At 37.9% G+C, this 20,388-nt stretch overlaps 1 protein-coding gene across 5 annotated transcripts in view; it reads left to right on the top strand.

Annotated features, from left to right (window-relative positions):
- The window catches only part of ASCC1 (activating signal cointegrator 1 complex subunit 1), a 147,095-nt gene that overhangs the window by 56,979 nt on the left and 69,728 nt on the right, over positions 1–20,388 (top strand). For all 5 annotated transcript variants that reach the window (XM_036998880.2, XM_036998879.2, XM_036998877.2 and 2 more), the window contains exon 6: positions 2,058–2,194. In XM_036998880.2, coding sequence (XP_036854775.2) covers positions 2,058–2,194 — 137 coding nt within the window. The remainder of the gene's footprint in view (positions 1–2,057; positions 2,195–20,388) is intronic.

Below are 20,388 nucleotides of genomic sequence, written 5' to 3' on the forward strand. Positions count from 1 at the left end.
TAGTTTATTAGTCCAGGGATGCCCGTAATGTGAGCACTTGAAATTCAGTGAATAGAATTCCTACTTTGCTGCTGTTGGAGAAGATTCTCAACTTTTTCTTTATTTGTAGAATAAGTATAATGAAATTTGAGAGCTACTTACTTTTGAAAGGGATTCATGATTTGATATGGGACTAATATCAGAATAAAGAATTCTTACAATTTAAGAATAAAAATACAGAAAATTGGCCAAGGATTCAAATAGACATTTTCCCAAAGAAGATGTATTAATGTCCAGCAAGGACATGAGAAGATGTTCAACATTAGGTCATTTGGGAAATGCAAATCAAAACCACAATGAGATACCACTTCATAACCACTAGGATGACTATAATAAAATTTTAAAAGGAAAATAACAAGTACTGGCAAAGAAAAGAAATACTAAGTATGTGGAGAAATAGGAAACCTCAAACATTACTGCTAGGAATTTGAAATGGTTCAGCTGCTTTGGAAAACAGTTTGGTGGTTCCACAAAAAGTTAAACATAAAATTACCATATGACCTCCCAGTTGCACTCTTATGTATATCTCTAAAAGAACTGAAAACACATGCAAACACAGAAACTTTTACATGAATGTTTATTATAGCAGCATCATTCATAATAGCCAAAATAAACAAACAACCCAAATTTGGCTATCAAAGAATAAATGGATAAACAAATTGTGTTGTATATATGCAGTGGACTATTATTCAGCCATAAAAAGGAATGAGGTACCAGTACGTCTATATCTTGGATAAACTTTGAAAACATGCTAAGTGACAGAAACCAGACACAAAGGCCATATATTGTATGAAAGCAAATTAGAGGTTACCAGGAGATGGGGAATGGGAAGTGATTATTTAATGGGATGTGGGGTGGTGAAAAAATTTTGAAACTAAAGAGAGCTGGTGGTTACACAACTTTGTGAATGCAGTGAATAACACTAAACTGTACACTTTAAAATGGTTAATCATATGTTAAGTCAATTTCACTTCAGTTTAAAAGGGGGGGTGGTTTATGAGTACATTTGCCTTTTTTGTTTCCTAAAGACAGAAGTTTTAAGGAAGAATGATGCCAGAAACGGATGACCATTTTTGATGTTGCAACTCCAGTGTCTGGATAGCTCTCCAATTCATTTTTCACTCACTTCTTTGCTTAGAAGAATTTATTCTTAACACAAACTGTTTTACCTGAAAACATTGCAGTGTCTACTAAGATAGACAGTGTTTTTTGTGAAGAGCTTCCTCAAAGAATAATATACTTTAAAAAAAAAAAAAAGATCTGAATACCACTGAATCTTTCCTTTTAAAATGGTTAAGTTTATGTTATGTGAATTTCACCTTGATAAAATGAAATACATTTTTTTAAAAAAGGAACTGCTAGCCTGATAGAATGGCATGCCCAAGAAAAACAGTGTCATCTAAATGTAGGTTCTAAGAATATCTTTGGAGAAATGTCTATTCAAGTTTGTTTTCTGTTTTTTAAATTGGGTTCTTTATCTTTTAGTTGTTGAATTGTTAAGTGTTCTTTGTATATTATGGATACCAGACCCTTATGAGATATATGATTTGCAAATATTTATGCCATTTTAGAGGTTGTCTTTTCACTTGTGACCTTAATAATGTCCTTTGATACACAGAAGTTTTTAATTTTGATGATGTCTAATTTATGTATTTTTTCTTTTGTTGCCTGAGCATATCTAAGAATCTTTTGTCAAGTCCAAGGTCATGAAGAGTTTCCCCTGTTTTTCTTCAAGAGTTTTATGGTTTTAGCTTTTATTTTAGGTCACTGATCCATTTTGATACTATTTTTATATAGTAAGAGGTAGAGATCCAACTTAATTCTTTTGTATGTGGATATTCAGTTTTCCTATGATTATTTGTTGAAGAGATTCTTCATTCTCCATTAAATTGTCTTACCACCCCCATTGAAAATCAATTGGTCATAGATGTGAGGGCTTATTTCTGGTCTCTAAATTGTATTCCTACTATTTACTTTTGTATGGGCTGAGCTTCTTGTTTTTCTCCCTTTGATAACAGGACCATGGGGTTGATAGCACCATTTTCCAGAATCCCAAAAAACTTCACCTAACTATTGGGATGTTGGTGCTTTTGAGTGAGCAAGAGATCCAGCAGACATGTGAGATGCTACAACAGTGTAAAGAGGAATTCATTGAGTGAGTAATCTGCAGGAATGGGGAAGGGTGGTCATCCCATTCTGGCTTCTTTTTGGTTTCATAGACTTGTTTTTGGACTAGGTAGCTGGGTGGCATGTGACTAAGGTTTGTTGGCTTAGCCATTTATAACACTTAACATTGGACCATAGTCTGAAAGGTTTAAAATGAATTTATAGCATATACTTAAAATTTTATGAAAAGTCTGTACCTTAAATTAAACTAGTTCAATAGGCTCATTTTGTTTTTTAACAGGACATTTCATTATTTTTTCCAAGAGGAAATTCTCTTTATTCTCTGTACTCATTCTGTTGAACAGTATAAGCTACTGTATGAGTTTTCTGTGCTGCTGTAACACATTGCTATAAGCTTGGTGGCTTAAAACAATACAAATTTATTATCATATAGTTTTGTGGGGCAGAAATCTGATATAGGTTTCATTGGGCTAAAATCAAGGTGTTGGCAGTGTTGTGTTCCTTTGTGAAGGCTCTAGGGAAGAGTCTTTTCCCTTGCCTTTAAAATCAAGAGTAGCTTTTAAAGGCCACTCATATTCTTTACTAGTGGCCCCTTTGTTTCTCCATCTTCAACATTAGCAGTATTGAATCTCTCTGACCCTTGTCATATCTCTCTCTGGCCATGGCAGGGATAGGTTCTCTGCTTTTAAGGACTTGTGATTTGGTTGAGCCCATCCAAATAATCCAGGGTAATTGCCCTATCTCAAATTCCTTAACCTTAATCACATTTGCCAAAGTCTCTCTGTCATGTAAGGTTGCATATTTACAAATTTCAGGTTAGTATGTGGGCACCTTTGGAGAGGCATTATTATGCTTACTGTAGTAACTCAAACATTATAGCATAATTCCCTCAGATAGTCTTCATTGTATTTCAGAAATGGAGACTTTAATTGCTTTTTTTAATATGGGTAATTTTGTTTGAGTCAGTAAGGATACCAAAAACTGTCTGAGCAATCTGTTTTGGCCCCAGAGTTGCTGTTCTGGGGGCAGAGTTGTTCTTTTTACTATAAAATTTTAATTTACACATATAGCTAACATAACAACTTTATTTTAAAGAGTCATCTCCAGTCAGGTCTCCTTTTACTCTTTTTACTTAGGATTGATGAACAACAAGAAAAATTTGAAAACTGACTCACAAGTAATTTTTTTTTTTTTTTTTTTTGGTAATTCAGTTACAATTTCCAGGTTCCATACTGATCTAACATGGCCTTGTAGAAATCAGTTGCCTGTTTCATTGGGTAAAACAAGGTAAAAAGGTTATTTAAAAGTTTTCTCTAGTTATGTAGTATATGAAACTGTAATATGATGACTTATTTGTGGGCCAGTTTTCCTTTTCCATGAATTGTTTTGAAGACAAGATATTTTTTTGAACAAAATCATAAGCTGGTTGGGTTTATGGTCTGCCTGTTCTTTCAGAATCCTGAACAACAAAGAATCCATCTTGATCTTGTTCTTTGCTCACTGATGGACATAACTTTTTCTCTCAATCTTACTTAAAATTCAAAATAACTTGGTGTTTGTAATTAAACATTTATGATTTTCTTACGTAGAATAAAACTTTATTCTTTATCTTACAAAGCAGAGCAATTTTACCTGATTTAAGACTCAGTTCTGACACCTTAACTTATTCCCAGCTCACTTTGGCTAAACAAAACTGAAAACAGCTGCATTTTCTTGGCTGCCATTGGCATAATCCTGCTAAGAAAAAATTCAAAGTTAGGAAAAATTTTTTAGAGGTGTTTTTTTTACCTTATGAAAATCAGGTCATAAGTTTTTTTAATCACTAAAGCTTTATCCTGTGCTATGTGAGGATTTAGCTGAATTCTTACCTTTATGTCTCTTGGTGCCTTTTGTGTCTAAATGCCAAATCTGAGCCCTTTAAGCATGTCACGGTTGGCATGCACAAGGAATGAAGAGCAGCCTCAATAGTTCCTAAGAATTTTTGACATGACAGGATGAAAACAGTAATTGTAGTTTTTCAAATTCAGCCAAGCTTTTGAAATAGGATAAAGTTACCCTGCTGAAAATCTGCACTGCAGGCAAAAAATTTTTTGAAGATGGTCTCTTCAAAAGCTAGAAAGATTTGAAACCAGCAAATAAAGCAAGCCTCCCCAACCATCTCTCACATTCCCTTCAGCTGCACACACATTTAGAAAGCATGTATTAGTACAAAATGTATTTACTTCTGAGAAAGGATGAGACTCAAAATTGGTTGTTTGGACTGGTTAGAAGTTTCCCTAAAAGAAAGAAATGTCTCCATAAAAAAAAACAAAACATACTTATGTTATAGCCCTGGTGAGTAAATGTAACATATTTTTCTTCTTTTCTTGCTGTTTGATCTAAGCCTTTATACTTGGTAAATTTAGAATGTCAATAAATAAAGGCATTTCTAACCTGAACTTTTATGCTGTTGCTATTCCAAATTAAAATATAACAAGGAAAACATTGAAAACAAATAGACTAGTATATATAACATGCTATATAGTTTAGTTTGATGGCTTTTTAAATTGAGGTATTAAATAAGTGTAGGTATATTGGAATCTAAAACTGTGGTGCTGTATAGCTATTGTAAAGAAATGGGTGAATTTTTGTTTTAAATCTTGAGGTGGTTTTTGAGTTTAAGGGATGTTACCTGACCAGTAATGAAGCATTTATTTCAGTTCTTAGGCGAAAGACTCATGCAGCAATATAGGTTCTGAATGAATTATTCACATGTTCAGTAGAGGCTGAAGCTCTAAACATGTCCCTTGTGGCTTTTCTGTGTGAGACGTGGAGCACAAATAGTGCAGTGGCTCTGAGTAGTTGTCTGACAAATAAGTAGCCCTTCGTTAGCTACAGTATCACCCTACTTGTGTCTAAACGTTCCCAAAAGACCTGAGATAAAAACAAAAAATTAAGAAGGGGCAAGAAGGAAGAGAGAAGAGGAGGAAAAATACCCATGGAAAAGCATTGGTCCCTAATTATTGTCTCAGATATCACTCAGTTGAAAAGTATGCTCAGTGGTGTCCCAGGTGATTTGGTCACCAAGACAAAGAGCATTTATCAGGCAAACCATTGGATTTCTTTCCTGCTCTTTAATTTCCCTCTTGATAAACCCTAGAGACAGGTTGAAAGAGTTTCTGTTTCTACTCATCAGGCAGGCTTTAGGTTCTGTTTCATTGTTTTATTTATTTTTTGTTCTTCATACCCATCTAAAACCAAGGATTTGAGGTAGTGTATAGTGAGAACATACATACAAAAGAAATGTTTAAATTAGAAAGCTCAGAAACTGTTTAAGTGGAATGGAGAGAAAATTCTACATGAACGCCAGGATAAGATAATAATTGTACTTGAGCATTAAAATTGACTACTGATTTCAAGCACCAGTATTGATGAACTAAATTCCAAAAAGAAACACCAGTTATTATGGTTCTTATCTATAAAAAGGAGCATAACGATTTTTCAGGAGAGAAGCTTTTCTGGTCCTCAGTCCAAGGAAAACTTGTATAAATCTTCTCTTTTTTTTAAGTAAGGTATGATTGATATACACTCTTATGAAGGTTTCACATGAAGAAACAATGTGGTTACTACATTTACCCACATTGCCAAGTGCCCACCCATACCCCAATGCAGTCACTGTCCATCAGTGCAGCAAGTTGCCAGGTATCCACGATGTCCCTTCTCTGTGATACACCGTTCTCCCTGTGATCCTCCACACCATGTGTACTAAACATAATACCCCTCAGTCCCCTTCTCCCTCCCTCCCCACCCGCCCTCCCACACCCCTCCCCTTTGGTAACCACTAGTTCATTCTTGGAGTCTCTGAGTCTGCTGCCATTTTGTTCCTTCAGTTTTGCTTCATTGTTATATTCCACAAATGAGGGAAATCATTTGGCATTAGTCTTTCTCCGCCTGGCTTATTTCACTGAGCATAATGTCCTCCAGCTCCATCCATGTTGTTGCAAATGGTAGAATTTGTTTCTTTCTTATGGCTGAATAGTATTCCATTGTGTATATGTACCACATCTTTATCCATTCATCTACTGATGAACACTTAGGTTGCTTCCTTATCTTGGCTATTGTAAAAAGTTCTGCGATGAACATAGGGGTGCATATGTCTTTTTGAATCTGAGAAGTTGTATTCTTTGGCTATATTCCAAGGAGTGGGATTCCTGGGTCAAATGGTATTTCTATTTTTAGTTTTTTGAGGAACCTCCATATTGCTTTCCACAATGGTGAACTAGCTTACATTCCCACCAGCAGTGTAGGAGGGTTCCCCATTCTCCGCATTCTCGCCAACAGTTGTTGTTCTTAATCTTTTTGATGCTGGCCATCCTTACTGGTGTAAGGTGATATCTCATTGTGGTTTTAATTTGCATTTCCCTGATGATTAGTGATGTGGCACATCTTTTCATGTGTCTGTTGGCCATCTGAATTTCTTCTTTGGAGAACTGTTTCTTCATATCCTCTGCCCATTTGTTAATCGGGTTATTTGCTTTTTGGGTGTTGAGGTGTGTAAGTTCTTTATATATTTTGGATGTTAACCCCTTGTCGGATATGTCATTTACAAATATATTCTCCCATACTGTAGGATGCCTTTTTGTTTTGTTGATGATGTCCTTTGCCATACAAAAACTTTTTAGTTTGATGTAGTCCCATGAGTTCATTTTTGCTTTTGTTTCCCTTTCTTGAGGAGATGGTTTTAGGAAGAAGTTGCTCATGCTTATATTCAGGAGATGTTTACCTATTTTACCTATGTTGTCTTCTAAGAGTTTTATGGTTTCATGACTTACATTCAAGTCTTTAATCCATTTCGAGTTTACTTTTGTGTATGGGGTTAAAAAATAATCCAGTTTCATTCTCTTGCATGTAGCTGTCCAGTTTTGCCAAAACCAGCTGTTGAAGAGGCTGTCATTTCCCCATTGTATGTCCATGGCTCCTTTATCAGATATTAATTGACCATATATGGTTGGGTTTATATCAGAGCTCTCTAGTCTGTTCCATTGGTCTATGGGTCTGTTCTTGTGCCAGTACCAAATTGTCTTGATTACTGTGGCTTTGTAGTAGAGCTTGAAGTTGGGGAGCATAATTCCCCCCAGTTATTCTTCCTTCTCAGGATTGCTTTGGCTATTCGAGGTCTTTTGTGGTTCCATATGAATTTTAGGATGATTTTCTCTAGTTTGTTGAAGAATGCTGTTGGTATTTGGATAGGAATTGCATTGAATCTATAGATTGCTTTAGGCAGGATGTCCATTTTGACAATATTAATTCTTCCTATCCATAAGCATGGGATGTTTTTCCATTTATTGGTATCTTCTTTAATTTCTCTCATGAGTGTCTTATAGTTTTCAGAGTATAGGTCTTTCATTTACCTGGTTAGGTTTATCCTAGGTATTTTATTCTTTTTGATGCAATTGTGAATGGAATTGTTTTCCTAATTCCTCTCTCTGCTAGTTCATTGTTAGTGTATAGGAATGCCACAGATTTCTGTGTATTAATTTTGTATCTTGCAACTTTGCTGAATTCAGATATTAGATCTAGTAGTTTTGGACTGGATTCTTTAGGGTTTTTTTTTTTTTGAGAGGGCATCTCTCATATTTATTGATCAAATGGTTGTTAACAACAATAAAATTCTGTATAGGGGAGTCAATGCTCAATGCACAATCATTAATCCACACCCAGCCTTATTCTTGTCAGTCTCCAATCTTCTGAAGCATAATGAACAAGTTCTTAGATGGTGAGCAAATTGTTACATAGTGAATAAGTTCTTACATGGTGAACAGTACAAGGGCAGTCATCACAGGAACTTTCGGTTTTGATCACGCATTATGAACTATAAACAATCAGGTCAAATATGAATATTCGTTTGATTTTTATACTTGATTTATATGTGGATCCCACATTTCTCCCTTTATTATTATTATTTTTTTTATTTTTAATAAAATGCTGAAGTGGTAGGTAGATGCAAGATAAAGGTAGAAAACAGTTTAGTGTTGTAAGAGAGCAAATGTAGATGATCAGGTGTGTGCCTGTAGACTATGTGTTAATCCAAGCTAGACAAGGGCATGCAGAAGATTTCTCTCAAAACAGGGGGGGTGAGGTTCTGAGCCTCACCTCTGTTGATCCCCAATTTCTCATCTGATGGCCCCACTGTGACTGTGCCTCTCTTAGATTGTTCCTCCCTTGAGGAATCTTACCCATCTCTGGCTAACCAGTCATCTTCCGGGGCCATACAGGGAGATGTAAAGTTGGTAAGTGAGAGAGAAGCCATATTGTTTGAAAAGGTTAGCTTTTTATTTCTTTGCAGATTTATGCCCTGTGGTTTCTATGCCCAGCATTTGTCTTGAGGTATCTTTACCACTTGGAGGAATTATGATACTCGGTAAATTCGATATGAGGCACAAATTCTGTTTAAGGGTTGTAATTAGGAAGGAAGAAGAAAAGCTATAGAGTTAGCAGATGGAAGAAAACATGGGAGGATTGATTATTTCTTTGACATATCTTCTTGTAGAGTAACTTCAGAATGTATAGGTTTTAAACTACTAATTAAATTGCACACACACATTAACATAACAGGAATACAGTTACATAACCAAAGCAGATCTATAATTACCAGCCATCTCCAGTGAAGCCAAGAAAACCAGTTAGGCACCCTAGGCATTTGTGAAAATTTGTCTATGATATGATGGTTGTTGCCCAACTGTACTTGAACAGTCTGAGAGAAATCAGACAAATTAAAACAACCTAGTCCTGGGAACTGTTCACATCCCATATGTTCTTTGAACAGTAGATAGTCTGTAGTTGTAAGATTTTGGAGTGCTACAACTTGCACTTCTCCTAATTCTTGGCTGAGTTCCAACAGTATAGATCCAGTCAAATTTGTTGTTTTACTGAAAGCACAGGCCAGCTTAGATATCTCTTTCTTCATTCCTGGCAAGTCCAGGAACTGGTGGGATGGATGCAGCTACAACTGCAGCATCGCCTGGATCTTTGTGGAGATTTTTTGATGATCATCTTCTGGTATGAGTCTTCCAGAGAGTGCTGATGTTGGAAGTTCTTCTTCATATCGTATCTTAGTTCATTTTCTGGGTAGCCAAATTAGGCTTTGATCCTCTGTTAGTCCATTTTTGGGTTCTGTAATTCAGCTGCTGTTTGGTTCCTTCAGTTTTTCCTTTGTTCTTATACTCCACAGATGAGTGAAATCATTTGGTATTTCTCTTGCTCCACTTGGCTTATTCTGAGCATAATACCCTCCAGCTCCATCCATGTAGCTGCAAATGGTAGGATTTGCCCTCTTCTTACGGCTGAGTAGTATTCCATTGTGTATATGTACCACATCTTATTTATCCATTCATCTATTGATGGACATTTAGGTTGCTTCCAATTCTTGGCTATTGTAAATAGTGCTGTGATAAACATGGGGGTGCATCTGTCTTTCTCAAACTTGATTGCTGCATTCTTAGGGTAAATTCCTAGGAGTGGAATTCCTGGGTCAAATGGTATTTCTGTTTTGAGCATTCTGAGGAACCTCCATACTGCTTTCCACAATGGTTGAACTAATTTACATTCCCACCAGCAGTGTAGGAGGGTTCCTCTTTCTCCACAGCCTAGCCAACATTTGTTGTTGTTTGTCTTTTGGATGGCAGCCATCCTTACTGGTGTGAGGTGATATCCCATTGTAGTTTTAATTTGCATTTCTCTGATAATTAGCGATGTGGAGCATCTTTTCATGTGTCTGTGTGCCGTCTGTATTTCTTTTTTGGAGAACTGTCTGTTCAGTTCCTCTGCCCATTTTTTAATTGGATTATTTGTTTTTTGTTTGTTGAGGCGTGTGAGCTCTTTATATATTTTGGACGTCAATCCTTCATCGGATCTGTCATTTACAAATATATTCTCCCATAATGTAGGGTTCCTCTTTGTTCTATTGATGGTGTCTTTTGCTGTACAGAAGCTTCTCAGCTTGATATATTCCCACTTGTTCATTTTTGCTGTTGTTTTCCTTGCCCGGGGAGATATGTTCAAGAAGAGGTCACTCATGTTTATGTCTAAAAGGTTTTTGCCTATGTTTTATTCTAGGAGTTTTATGGTTTCATAACTTACATTCAGGTCTTTGATCCATTTTGAATTTACTTTTGTGTATGGGGTTAGACAATGGTCCAGTTTCATTCTCCTACATGTAGCTGTCCAGTTTTGCCAGCACCTTACATTCAGGTCTTTGATCCATTTTGCACTTACTTTTGTGTATGGGGTTAGACAGTGCTCCAGTTTCATACTCCTACATGTAGCTGTCCTGTTTTGCAAGCTCCTTACATTCAGGTCTTTGATCCATTTTGAATTTACTTTTGTGTATGAGGTTAGACAATGGTCCAGTTTCATTCTCCTACATGTAGCTGTCCAGTTTTGCCAGCACCTTACATTCAGGTCTTTGATCCATTTTGAATTTACTTTTGTGTATGGGGTTAGACAATGGTCCAGTTTCATTCTCCTACATGTAGCTGTCCAGTTTTGCCAGCACGATCTGTTGAAGAGACTGTTATTTCCCCATTGTATGTCCATGGCTCCTTTATCAAATATTAATTGATCATATATGTTTGGGTTAATTTCTGGAGTCTCTAATCTGTTCCACTGGTCTGTGGCTCTGTTCTTGTGCCAGTACCAAATTGTCTTGATTACTGTGGCTTTGTAGTAGAGCTTGAAGTTGGGGAGTGAGATACCCCCTCCTTTATTCTTCTTTCTCAGGATTGCTTTGGCTATTCGGGGTCTTTGGTGTTTCCATATGAATTTTTGAATTATTTGCTCCAGTTCATTGAAGAATGTTGCTGGTATCAAATCTGTATATTGCTTTGGGCAGGATGGCCATTTTGATGATATTAATTCTTCCTAGCCATGAGCATGGGATGAGTTTCCATTTGTTAGTGTCCCCTTCAATTTCTTTAAGAGTGACTTGTAGTTTTCAGGGTATAGGTCTTTCACTTCTTTGGTTAGGTTTATTCCTAGGTATTTTATTCTTTTTGATGCAATTGTGAACGGAATTGTTTTCCTGATTTCTCTTTCTATTGGTTCATTGTTAGTGTATAGGAAAGCTACAGATTTCTGTGTGTTAATTTTGTATCCTGCAACTTTGCTGTATTCCGATATCAGTTCTGGTAGTTTTGGAGTGGAGTCTTTAGGGTTTTTTATGTACAATATCATATCATCTGCAAATAGTGACAGTTTAACTTCTTCTTTACCAATCTGGTTTCCTTGTATTTCTTTGTTTTGTCTGATTGCCGTGGCTAGGACCTCTAGTACTATGTTAAATAACAGTGGGGAGAGTGGACATCCCTGTCTAGTTCCTGATCTCAGTGGAAAAGCTTTCAGCTTCTCGCTGTTCAGTATAATGTTGGCTGTGGGTTTATGATACATGGCCTTTATTATGTGGAGGTACTTGCCCTCTATTCCCATTTTGCTGAGAGTTTTTATCATGAATGGATGTTGAATTTTGTCAAGTGCTGTTTCAGCATCTATGGAGATGATCATGTGGTTTTTGTCTTTCTTTTTGTTGATGTGGTGGATGATGTTGATGGATTTTCGAATGTTGTACCATCCTTACATCCCTGGGATGAATCCCACTTGGTCATGATGTATGATCCTTTTGATATGCTGTTGAATTCTGTTTGCTAGTATTTTATTGAGTATTTTTGCATCTACATTCATCAGGGATATTGGTCTGTAATTTTCTTTTTTGGTGGGGTCTTTGCCTGGTTTTGGTATTAGGGTGATGTTGGCTTCATAGAATGAGTTTGGGAGTATTCCCTTCTCTTCTATCTTTTGGAAAACTTTAAGGAGAATGGGTATTATATCTTCTCTGTATGTCTGATAAAATTCTGAGGTAAATCCATCTGGCCCGGGAGTTTTGTTCTTGCGTAATTTTTTGATTACTGCTTCATTTTTGTTGCTGGTAATTGGTTTGTTTAGATTTTGTTTTTCTTCCTTGGTCAGTCTTGGAAGGTTGTATTTTTCCAGGAAGTTGTCCATTTCTTCTAGGTTTTCCAGCTTTTTAGCATATAGGTTTTCATAGTAGTCTCTAATAATTCTTTGTATTTCTGTTGGGTCCATCGTGATGTTTCCTTTCTCATTTCTGATTCTGTTGATGTGTGTTGATTCTCTTTTTCTCTTAATAAGTCTGGCTAGAGGCTTATCTATTTTGTTTATTTTCTCAAAGAACCAGCTCTTGGTTTAATTGATTTTTGCTATTGTTTTATTCTTCTCAATTTTGTTTATGTCTTCTCTGATCTTTATCATGTCCCTCCTTCTGCTGACGTTAGGCCTCATTTGTTCTTCGTTTTCCAGTTTTGATAATTGTGATGTTAGACTATTCATTTGGGATTGTTCTTCCTTCTTAAAGTGTGCCTGGATTGCTATATACTTTCCTCTTAAGACTGCTTTCGCTGCTTCCCACAGAAGTTGGGGCTTAGTGTTGTTGTTGTCATTTGTTTCTATATATTCCTTGATCTCTATTTTGATTTGTTCATTGATCCATTGATTATTTAGTAGCCTGTTTTTAAGCCTCCATGTGTTTGTGAGCCTTTTTGCTTTCTTTGTAGATTTTATTTCTACTTTTATACCTTTGTGGTCTGAAAAATTGGTTGGTAGAATTTCAGTATTTTGGAATTTACTGAGGCTCTTTTTGTGAGCTAGTATGTGGTCTATTCTGGAGAATGTTCCATGTGCACTTGAGAAGAATGTATATCCTGTTGCTTTTGGATGTAGAGTTCTATAGATGTCTATTAGGTCCATGTGTTCTAGTGTGTTGTTCAGTGCCTGTGTGTCCTTACTTATTTTCTGCCTGGTGGATCTATCCTTTGAGGTGAGTGGTGTGTTGAAGTCTTTTAAAATGAATGCATTGCAGTCTATTTCCCTCTTTAGTTTTGTTAGTATTTGTTTCACATATGCTGGTGCTCCTGTGTTGGGTACATATATATTTAAAATGGTTATATCCTCTTGTTGGACGGAGCCCTTTATCATTATGTAGTGTCCTTCTTTATCTCTTGTTACTTTCTTTGTTTTGAAGTCTATTTTGTCTGATATTAGTACTGCAACCCCTGCTTTCTTCTCACCGTTGTTTGCCTGAAATATGTTTTTCCATCCCTTGACTTTTAGTCTGTGCTTGTCTTTGGGTTTGAGGTGAGTTTCTTGTAAGCAGCATATAGATGGGTCTTGCTTTTTTATTCGTTGTATTACTCTGTGTCTTTTGATTGGTGCATTAAGTCCATTTACATTTAGGGTGACTATTGAGCGATATGTACTTATTGCCATTGCAGGCTTTAGATTCGTGGTTACCAAAGGTTCAAGGTTAGCGTCTTTAGTATCTTCCTGCCTAACTTAGCTCGCTTATTGAGCTGTTATATACACTGACTGGAGATTCTTTTCTTCTCTCCCTTCTTATTCCTCCTCCTCCATTCTTCATATGTTGTGTGTTTTGTTATGTGCTCTTTTTAGGAGTGCTCCCATCTAGAGCAGTCCCGTAAGATGCCCTATAGAGGTGGTTTGTGGGAAGCAAATTCCCTCAGCTTTTGCTTGTCTGGGAATTGTTTAATCCCTCCTTCATATTTAAATGATAGTTGTGCTGGATACAGTATCCTCGGTTCAAGGCCCTTCTGTTTCATTGCATTAAATATATCATGCCATTCTCTTCTGGCCTGTAGGGTTTCTGTTGAGAAGTTTGATGTTAGCCTGATGGGTTTTCCTTTATAGGTGACCTTTTTCTCTCTAGCTGCCTTTCTAACTCTTTCCTCGTCCTTGAACCTTGCCATTTTAATTCTTATGTGTCTTGGTGCTGTCCTCCTTGGATCCTTTCTGTTGGGGGTTCTGTGTATTTCCATGGTCTGTTCGATTATTTCCTCCCGCAGTTTGGGGAAGTTTTCAGCAATTATTTCTTCAGAGAGACTTTCTATCCCTTTTCCTCTCTCTTCTTCTTCTGGTACCCCTATAATACGGATATTGTTCCTTTTGGATTGGTCACATAGTTCTCTTTGTATTGTTTCGTTCCTGGATATCCTTTTATCTCTCTGTATGTCAGCTTCTATACGTTCCTGTTCTCTGGTTTCTATTCCTTCAATGGCCTCTTGCATCTTATCCATTCTGCTTATAAATCCTTCCAGGGTTTGTTTCACTTCTGTGATCTCCTTCCTAACATCTGTGATCTCCCTCCAGACTTCATCCCATTGCTCTTGCATTTTTCTCTGCATCTCCGTCAGCATGTTAATGATTTTTATTTTGAATAATTCTTTTTCAGGAAGACTGGTTAGGTCTGTCTCCTTCTCAGGTGTTGACTCTGTGATCTTTGTCTGCCTGTAGTTTTGCCTTTTCCTGGTGATGGATATAGTTTGCAGAGCTGGTACGAGTGTCGGCTGGAAGAGCTTTCCTTCTTGTTGGTTTGTGGCCTTCCTCTCCTGGGAGGACAGTGACCTCTAGTGGCTTTTGCTGGGCAGCTGTGCTCAGACAGGGCTTCTGCTTCCTGCCAGGTTGCCATGGAGTTTATCTCCACTGTTGGTGTGGGCGTGGCCTGGCTTCGGTCGCGGCTCCAAAATGGTGGAGCCCCGATGGAGGTGGAGCGGCCGGGAGGCTATTTATCTCTGTAAGGGGCCTCTGTGCTCCCTGCTGCCCAGGGGGTTAGAGTGCCCAGAGATCCCCAGATTCGCTGCCTCTGGACTAAGTGTCATGTCCTGCCCCTTTAAGACTTCCAAGAAGCAGTCTCCAAGCCAAAACAACAACAGAAGAACAAAAAAAATTAAATAAATAATTTTTGCAAAAAAAAGAAAAAAAAGAAATAGGCTCGATTTTCTTTGTCCTCAGGTGCCGGTCTCAGGCACCCCCTCACCAGTCTTGGTGCCCTGTTTCCCTAGTATTGGGGTCCCTGTCCATTTAAGACTTCCAAAAATCACTCGGCGAAAAGAAAAAAAAAAAGAGAAGAAAAAAAAAATGTCCGCTTCCTTTTCTTTGTTCTCTGGCGTCGGTCTCAGGCACCCGCTCACCTCACCGGTCCTGCCGCCCTGTTTCCCTAGTATCCAGGACCCCACGCATGCACTGTGTCTGCGGTCTGGTCCAGATGGCTGGGGCTGGGTGTTCAGCAGTCCTGGGCTCCCTCCCCCTCCCGCTCTGACTCATTTCCAACCACCGGGAGCTGTGGGGACGGTCGGTCGCGTCCCGCCGGGCCAGGTTTGTATCTTATCCCGTTTGCGAGGCGCTGGGTTCTCACAGGTGTGGATGTGTCTGGATGTTGTCCTGTGTCCTCTGGTCTCTATTTTAGGAAGAGTCGTCTTTGTTATATTTTCATAGATATATGTGGTTTTGGGAGGAGTTTTCTGCTGCTCTAGTCACGCCGCCATCTTGGCTCCGCCTCTCTTTAGGGTTTTGTATGTACAATATCATGTCATCTGCAAACAGGGACAGTTTAACTTCTTCTGTACCAATCTGGATGCCTTTTATTTCTTTGTGTTGTCTGATTGCCATGGCTAGGACCTCCAGTACTATGTTGAATAGAAGTGGGGAGAGTGGGCATCCTTGTCATGTTCCCAATCTTAAAGGAAAAGCTTTCAGCTTCTTGCTGTTAAGTATCATGTTGGCTGTGGGTTTGTCATATATGGCCTTTATTATGTTGAGGTACTTGCCCTCTATACCTATTTTGTTAAGAGTGTTTATCATGAATGGATGTTGAATTTTGTCAAATGCTTTTTCAGCATATATGGAGATGATCATGTGGTTTTTGTCCTTCTTTTTGTTGATGTGGTGGATGATGCTCATGGATTTTCGAATGTTGTACCATCCTTGCATCCCTCGTGCAAATCCACTTGATCATGATGGATGATCTTTTTGATGTATTTTTAAATTCGGTTTGCTAATATTTTGTTGAGTATTTTTGCATGTATGTTCATCACGGATATTGTTCTGTAATTTTGTTTTTTAGTGGAGTCTTTGCCCGGTTTTGGTATTAGAGTGATTCTGGCCTCATAGAATGAATTTGAAAGTATTTCCTCCTCTTCTATTTTTTGGAAAACTTTAAGGAGAATGGGTGTTAGGACTTCACTAAATGTTTGATAAAATTCAGCAGTGAGTCTATCTGGTACAGGAGTTTTGTTCTTAGGTAGGTTTTTGATTACCAGTTCAATTTTGTTGCTGGTAATTGGCTTGTTGAGATTTTCTGTTTCTTCCTTGGTCAGCCTTGGAAGGGTGTATTTTTCTAGAAAGTCGTCCATTTCTTCTACGTTATCCAGTTTGTTAGCATATGTTTTCATAGTATTCTCTAATAATTCTTGTATTTCTGTGGTGTCCGTAGTGATTTTTCCTTTCTCATTTCTGATTCTGTTTATTTGTATAGACTCTCTTTTTTTCTTGATAAGTCTGGCTAGGGGTTTATCTATTTTGTCTTCTTCTCGAAGAACCAGCTCTTGCTTTCATTGATTCTTTCCATTGCTTTATTCTTCTCTATTTTATTTATTTCATGCTCTTATCTTTATTATGTCCTGCCTTCTACTGACTTTGGGCCTCATTTGTTGTCTTTTTCTGGTTTCATTAATTGTGAGTTTAGACTGCCTATATGGGACTGTTCTTCTTTCTTGAGGTTGGCCTGTATTGCAGTATACTTTCCTCTTAGCACAGCCTTGGCTGCATCCCACAGATTTTGTGGTGTTGAATTATTGTTGTCATTTGTGTCCATATATTGCTTGATCTCTGTTTTTATTTGTTCATTGATCCATTGGTTATTTAGGAGCATGTTGTGAAGCCTCCATGTGTTTGTGGGATTTTTCATTTTGTTTGTGTAATTTATTTCTAGTTTCATAGCTTTGTGATCTGAGAAACTGGTGGGTATAATTTCAGTATTTTTGAATTTACCAAGGCTCTTTTTGTGGCCTAGTATATGATCTATTCTTGAAAATGTTCCATGTGCACTTGAGAAGAATGTGTATTCTGTTGCTTTTGGGTGTAGAGTTCTGTATATGTCTGTTAGGGCCATCTGTTCTATTGTGTTGTTCAGTGCCTCTGTGTTCTTACTTATCTTCTGTCTGGTTGATCTGTCCTTCAGAGTGAGTGGAGTGTTGAAGTCTCCTAGAATGAATGCATTGCATTCTATTTCCCCTTTTAATTCTGTTAGTATTTGTTTCACATATGTGGGTACTCCTGTGTTGGGAGCATAGATATTTATAATGGTTATATCTTCTTGTTGGATTGACCTCTTTATCATTGTGTAATGTCCTTCTTTGTCTCTTGTTACTTTTTGTGTTTTGAAGTCTATTTTGTGTGATACAAGTACTGCAACTCCTGCCTTTTTCTGTCTGTTAGTTGCATGAAATATCTTTTTCAATCCCTTCACTTTTAGTCTGTGTATGTCTTTATGTTTAAAGTGAGTCTCTTGCAGGCAGCATATAGATGGGTCTTGTTTTTTAACCATTATGTAACTCTATGTCTTTTGATTAGTGCACTCAGTCCATTTACATTTAGGGTGATTATCGTAGGTATGTACTTATTGCCATTGTTGGCTTTAGATTCGTGGTTACCAAAGGTTCAAGGTTACTTTCCTTACTATCTAAGAGTCTAACTTAACTCACTTAAGATGCTGTTACAAACACAATCTAAAGGTTCTTTTCTTTTTCTCCTCCTTTTTCTTCCTCCTCCATTCTTTACATATTAGGTGTCATATTCTGTATTCTTTGTCTATCCCTTGATTGACTTTGGGGATAGTTAATTTAATTTTGCATTCGCTTAGTAATTAGCTGTTCTATTTTCTTTACTGTGGTTTTATTTCCTCTGGTGACAGCTATTAAACCTTAGCAACACTTCCATCTATAGCAGTTCCTCCAAAATAGAGTGTAGAGATGGTTTGTAGGAGGTAAATTCTCTCAGCTTTTGCTTATCTGGAAATTGTTTAATCCCTCCTTCAAATTTAAATGATAATCTTGCCGGATAAAGTAATCTTGGTTCCAGGCCCTTCTGCTTCATTGCATTAAACATATCATGCCACTCCCTTCTGGCCTGTAAGGTTTCTGTTGAGAAGTCTGATGTTAGCCTGATGGGCTTTCCTTTGTATGTGGTCTTATTTCTCTCTCTGGCTGCTTTTAATAGTCTGTCTTTATCCTTGATCTTTGCCAATTTTATTACTCTATTTCTTGGTGTTGTCTTCCTTGGGTTCCTTGTGTTGGTAGATCTGTGGATCTCCATGGCCTGAGAGACTATCTCCTTCCGCAGACTGGGGACGTTTTCAGCAACTACCTCCTCAAAGGCACTTTCTATCCCTTTTTCTTTCTCTTCTTCTTCTTATATCCCTATAATGCAAATATTGTTCCGTTTGGTCACACAGTTCTCTCAATATTCTTTCATTCTTAGAGATCTTTTTTCTCTGTGCCTCAGCTTTGTATTTCTCTTCTCTAGTTTCAATTTCATTTGTCATCTCCTCTACTGTATCCAACCTGCTCTTAATACCCTCCATCGTGCTCTTCAGTGATTGGCTCTCCGACCTGAATTCATTCCTGAGTTCTTGGATATCTTTCCATACTTCCATTAGCATGTCGATGATTTTTATTTTGAACTCCCTTTCAGGAAGAGTCGTAAGGTCCATATCATTTAAATCTTTCTCTGGAGTTATATTAATTTTACTGTGGACCAGGTTTCTTTGGCATTTCATGTTTGTATATGGCACCCTCTAGTGTCCAGAAACTCTACTCTGCAGCTGCTCAGCCCCTGAAGCAATGTCGGGGGTTGCAGGGGAGCGGTATTGGTGCCTGGGGGGAGGAAAGAGCTGTTCCCTGTTTCCCAGATGTTGTGTCTGTCTACACTGCTTTAACCAGTGGGCCGAGCACACAAATATAAGCTTTTGTCCCAGAGCAGCCAGGTATGGATCCCTGCTTTCCACAACTGGCTGGAATCTCAGTCTCTCCAGGAATTCTGCCTGTATTAGCCTTCCAACCCGGTAATCATGCGAGTCTCATGGAAGCACCAAGAAATGTAGGTTTCTGCTCCCAGAGTAGATCTCCGGAGCTAGGTATTCAGCAGTCCCAGGCCTTTCACTCCCTCCTTGCTCTATTTCTCTTCCTCCCGCCCGTGAGCTGGGGTGGGGGAAGGGTTTGGGTCCCACCTGGCCACAGCTTTGGTACGTTACCATGTTCCGTGAGGTCTGCTCTTTTCTCCAGGTGTGTGCAGTCTGATGCCATCCTCTTTCCTTTTGCTCTCTCAGGATTAGTTGTGTCAACTATATTTTCTAATTGTATACAGTTTTAGGAGGAAGCCTCTGTCTCTCTTCTCACACCGCCATCTTTAATCCATCCTCACTCTATAAATCTTAACATAAAGAACCGAGAGTTATGATGAGCAGTGTCTTCAGTATGTTTTGTGGAAGGTACAAAGCCACTGTTCAAATTCTGCTTGCTTGTATTGACCCCTAGAAATTGAGGGTATAGTATTAAACGTAACCCTGTAAAATCATTTTAGTGCAAAACTGTACCAATGGTATGATGCTTTCCGATGATGTAATTGTGTAGCATTGGAGCTGAAAAATGTATGGGTTAGCATTAAGCTTCCCCCACCCCAATTAGTTTTGTTGACTGCTTTAAGAGGACCAAATGGCAATCTTTCATACTGAATTCTTTGGCTGTTACTTGGAATAGGGATAGACTGTGTACTGTTGATTGAAGCTACAGGCCTCAGATAATAATTCAGAGGTTGGCTTGTGTTTTGGAATATCCTACTTACTAGAGGTGGTTTACAGAGATACTTAAGATAAGGGCTGTAGTTTTTCTCAATCAATATCTGTCTAAAAGAGTTATTTAATCTTACTATGCTGATGGACAGTGACTGTAATGGAGTATGTGGGGGTACTTGATAAAAGGGAGAGTCTAGTAACCATAATGTTGTTCAAGTAATTGTACATTAACGATACCAAAAAAAAAGAGTTATTTAGTGTCTTACTGAGAAAAATTCTGGCCTTGGGCAATAATATAACCTTGAAGTTTTAAGGGAGTCATTACTATTAGGATTCCAAGGCTACTAAGAATCTCCCTGTGGCTTTGGTTCAGTATTAAGAGAACTTTTTCATTTTGCTTTTTTGTAATTGTCTTTTGGTGGATCTTAACATCCTTTTTGTCTTTAAGCCAATACCACATTTTATTCAATGACAATATAGGCATGTGTGCACATTCTTCTAGAAATAGTCCAGAACAGCTTCTCCCTTTA

The sequence above is a fragment of the Manis javanica genome, chromosome 7 (assembly GCF_040802235.1).
Source record: "Manis javanica isolate MJ-LG chromosome 7, MJ_LKY, whole genome shotgun sequence".
Classification (NCBI taxonomy): domain Eukaryota; kingdom Metazoa; phylum Chordata; class Mammalia; order Pholidota; family Manidae; genus Manis; species Manis javanica.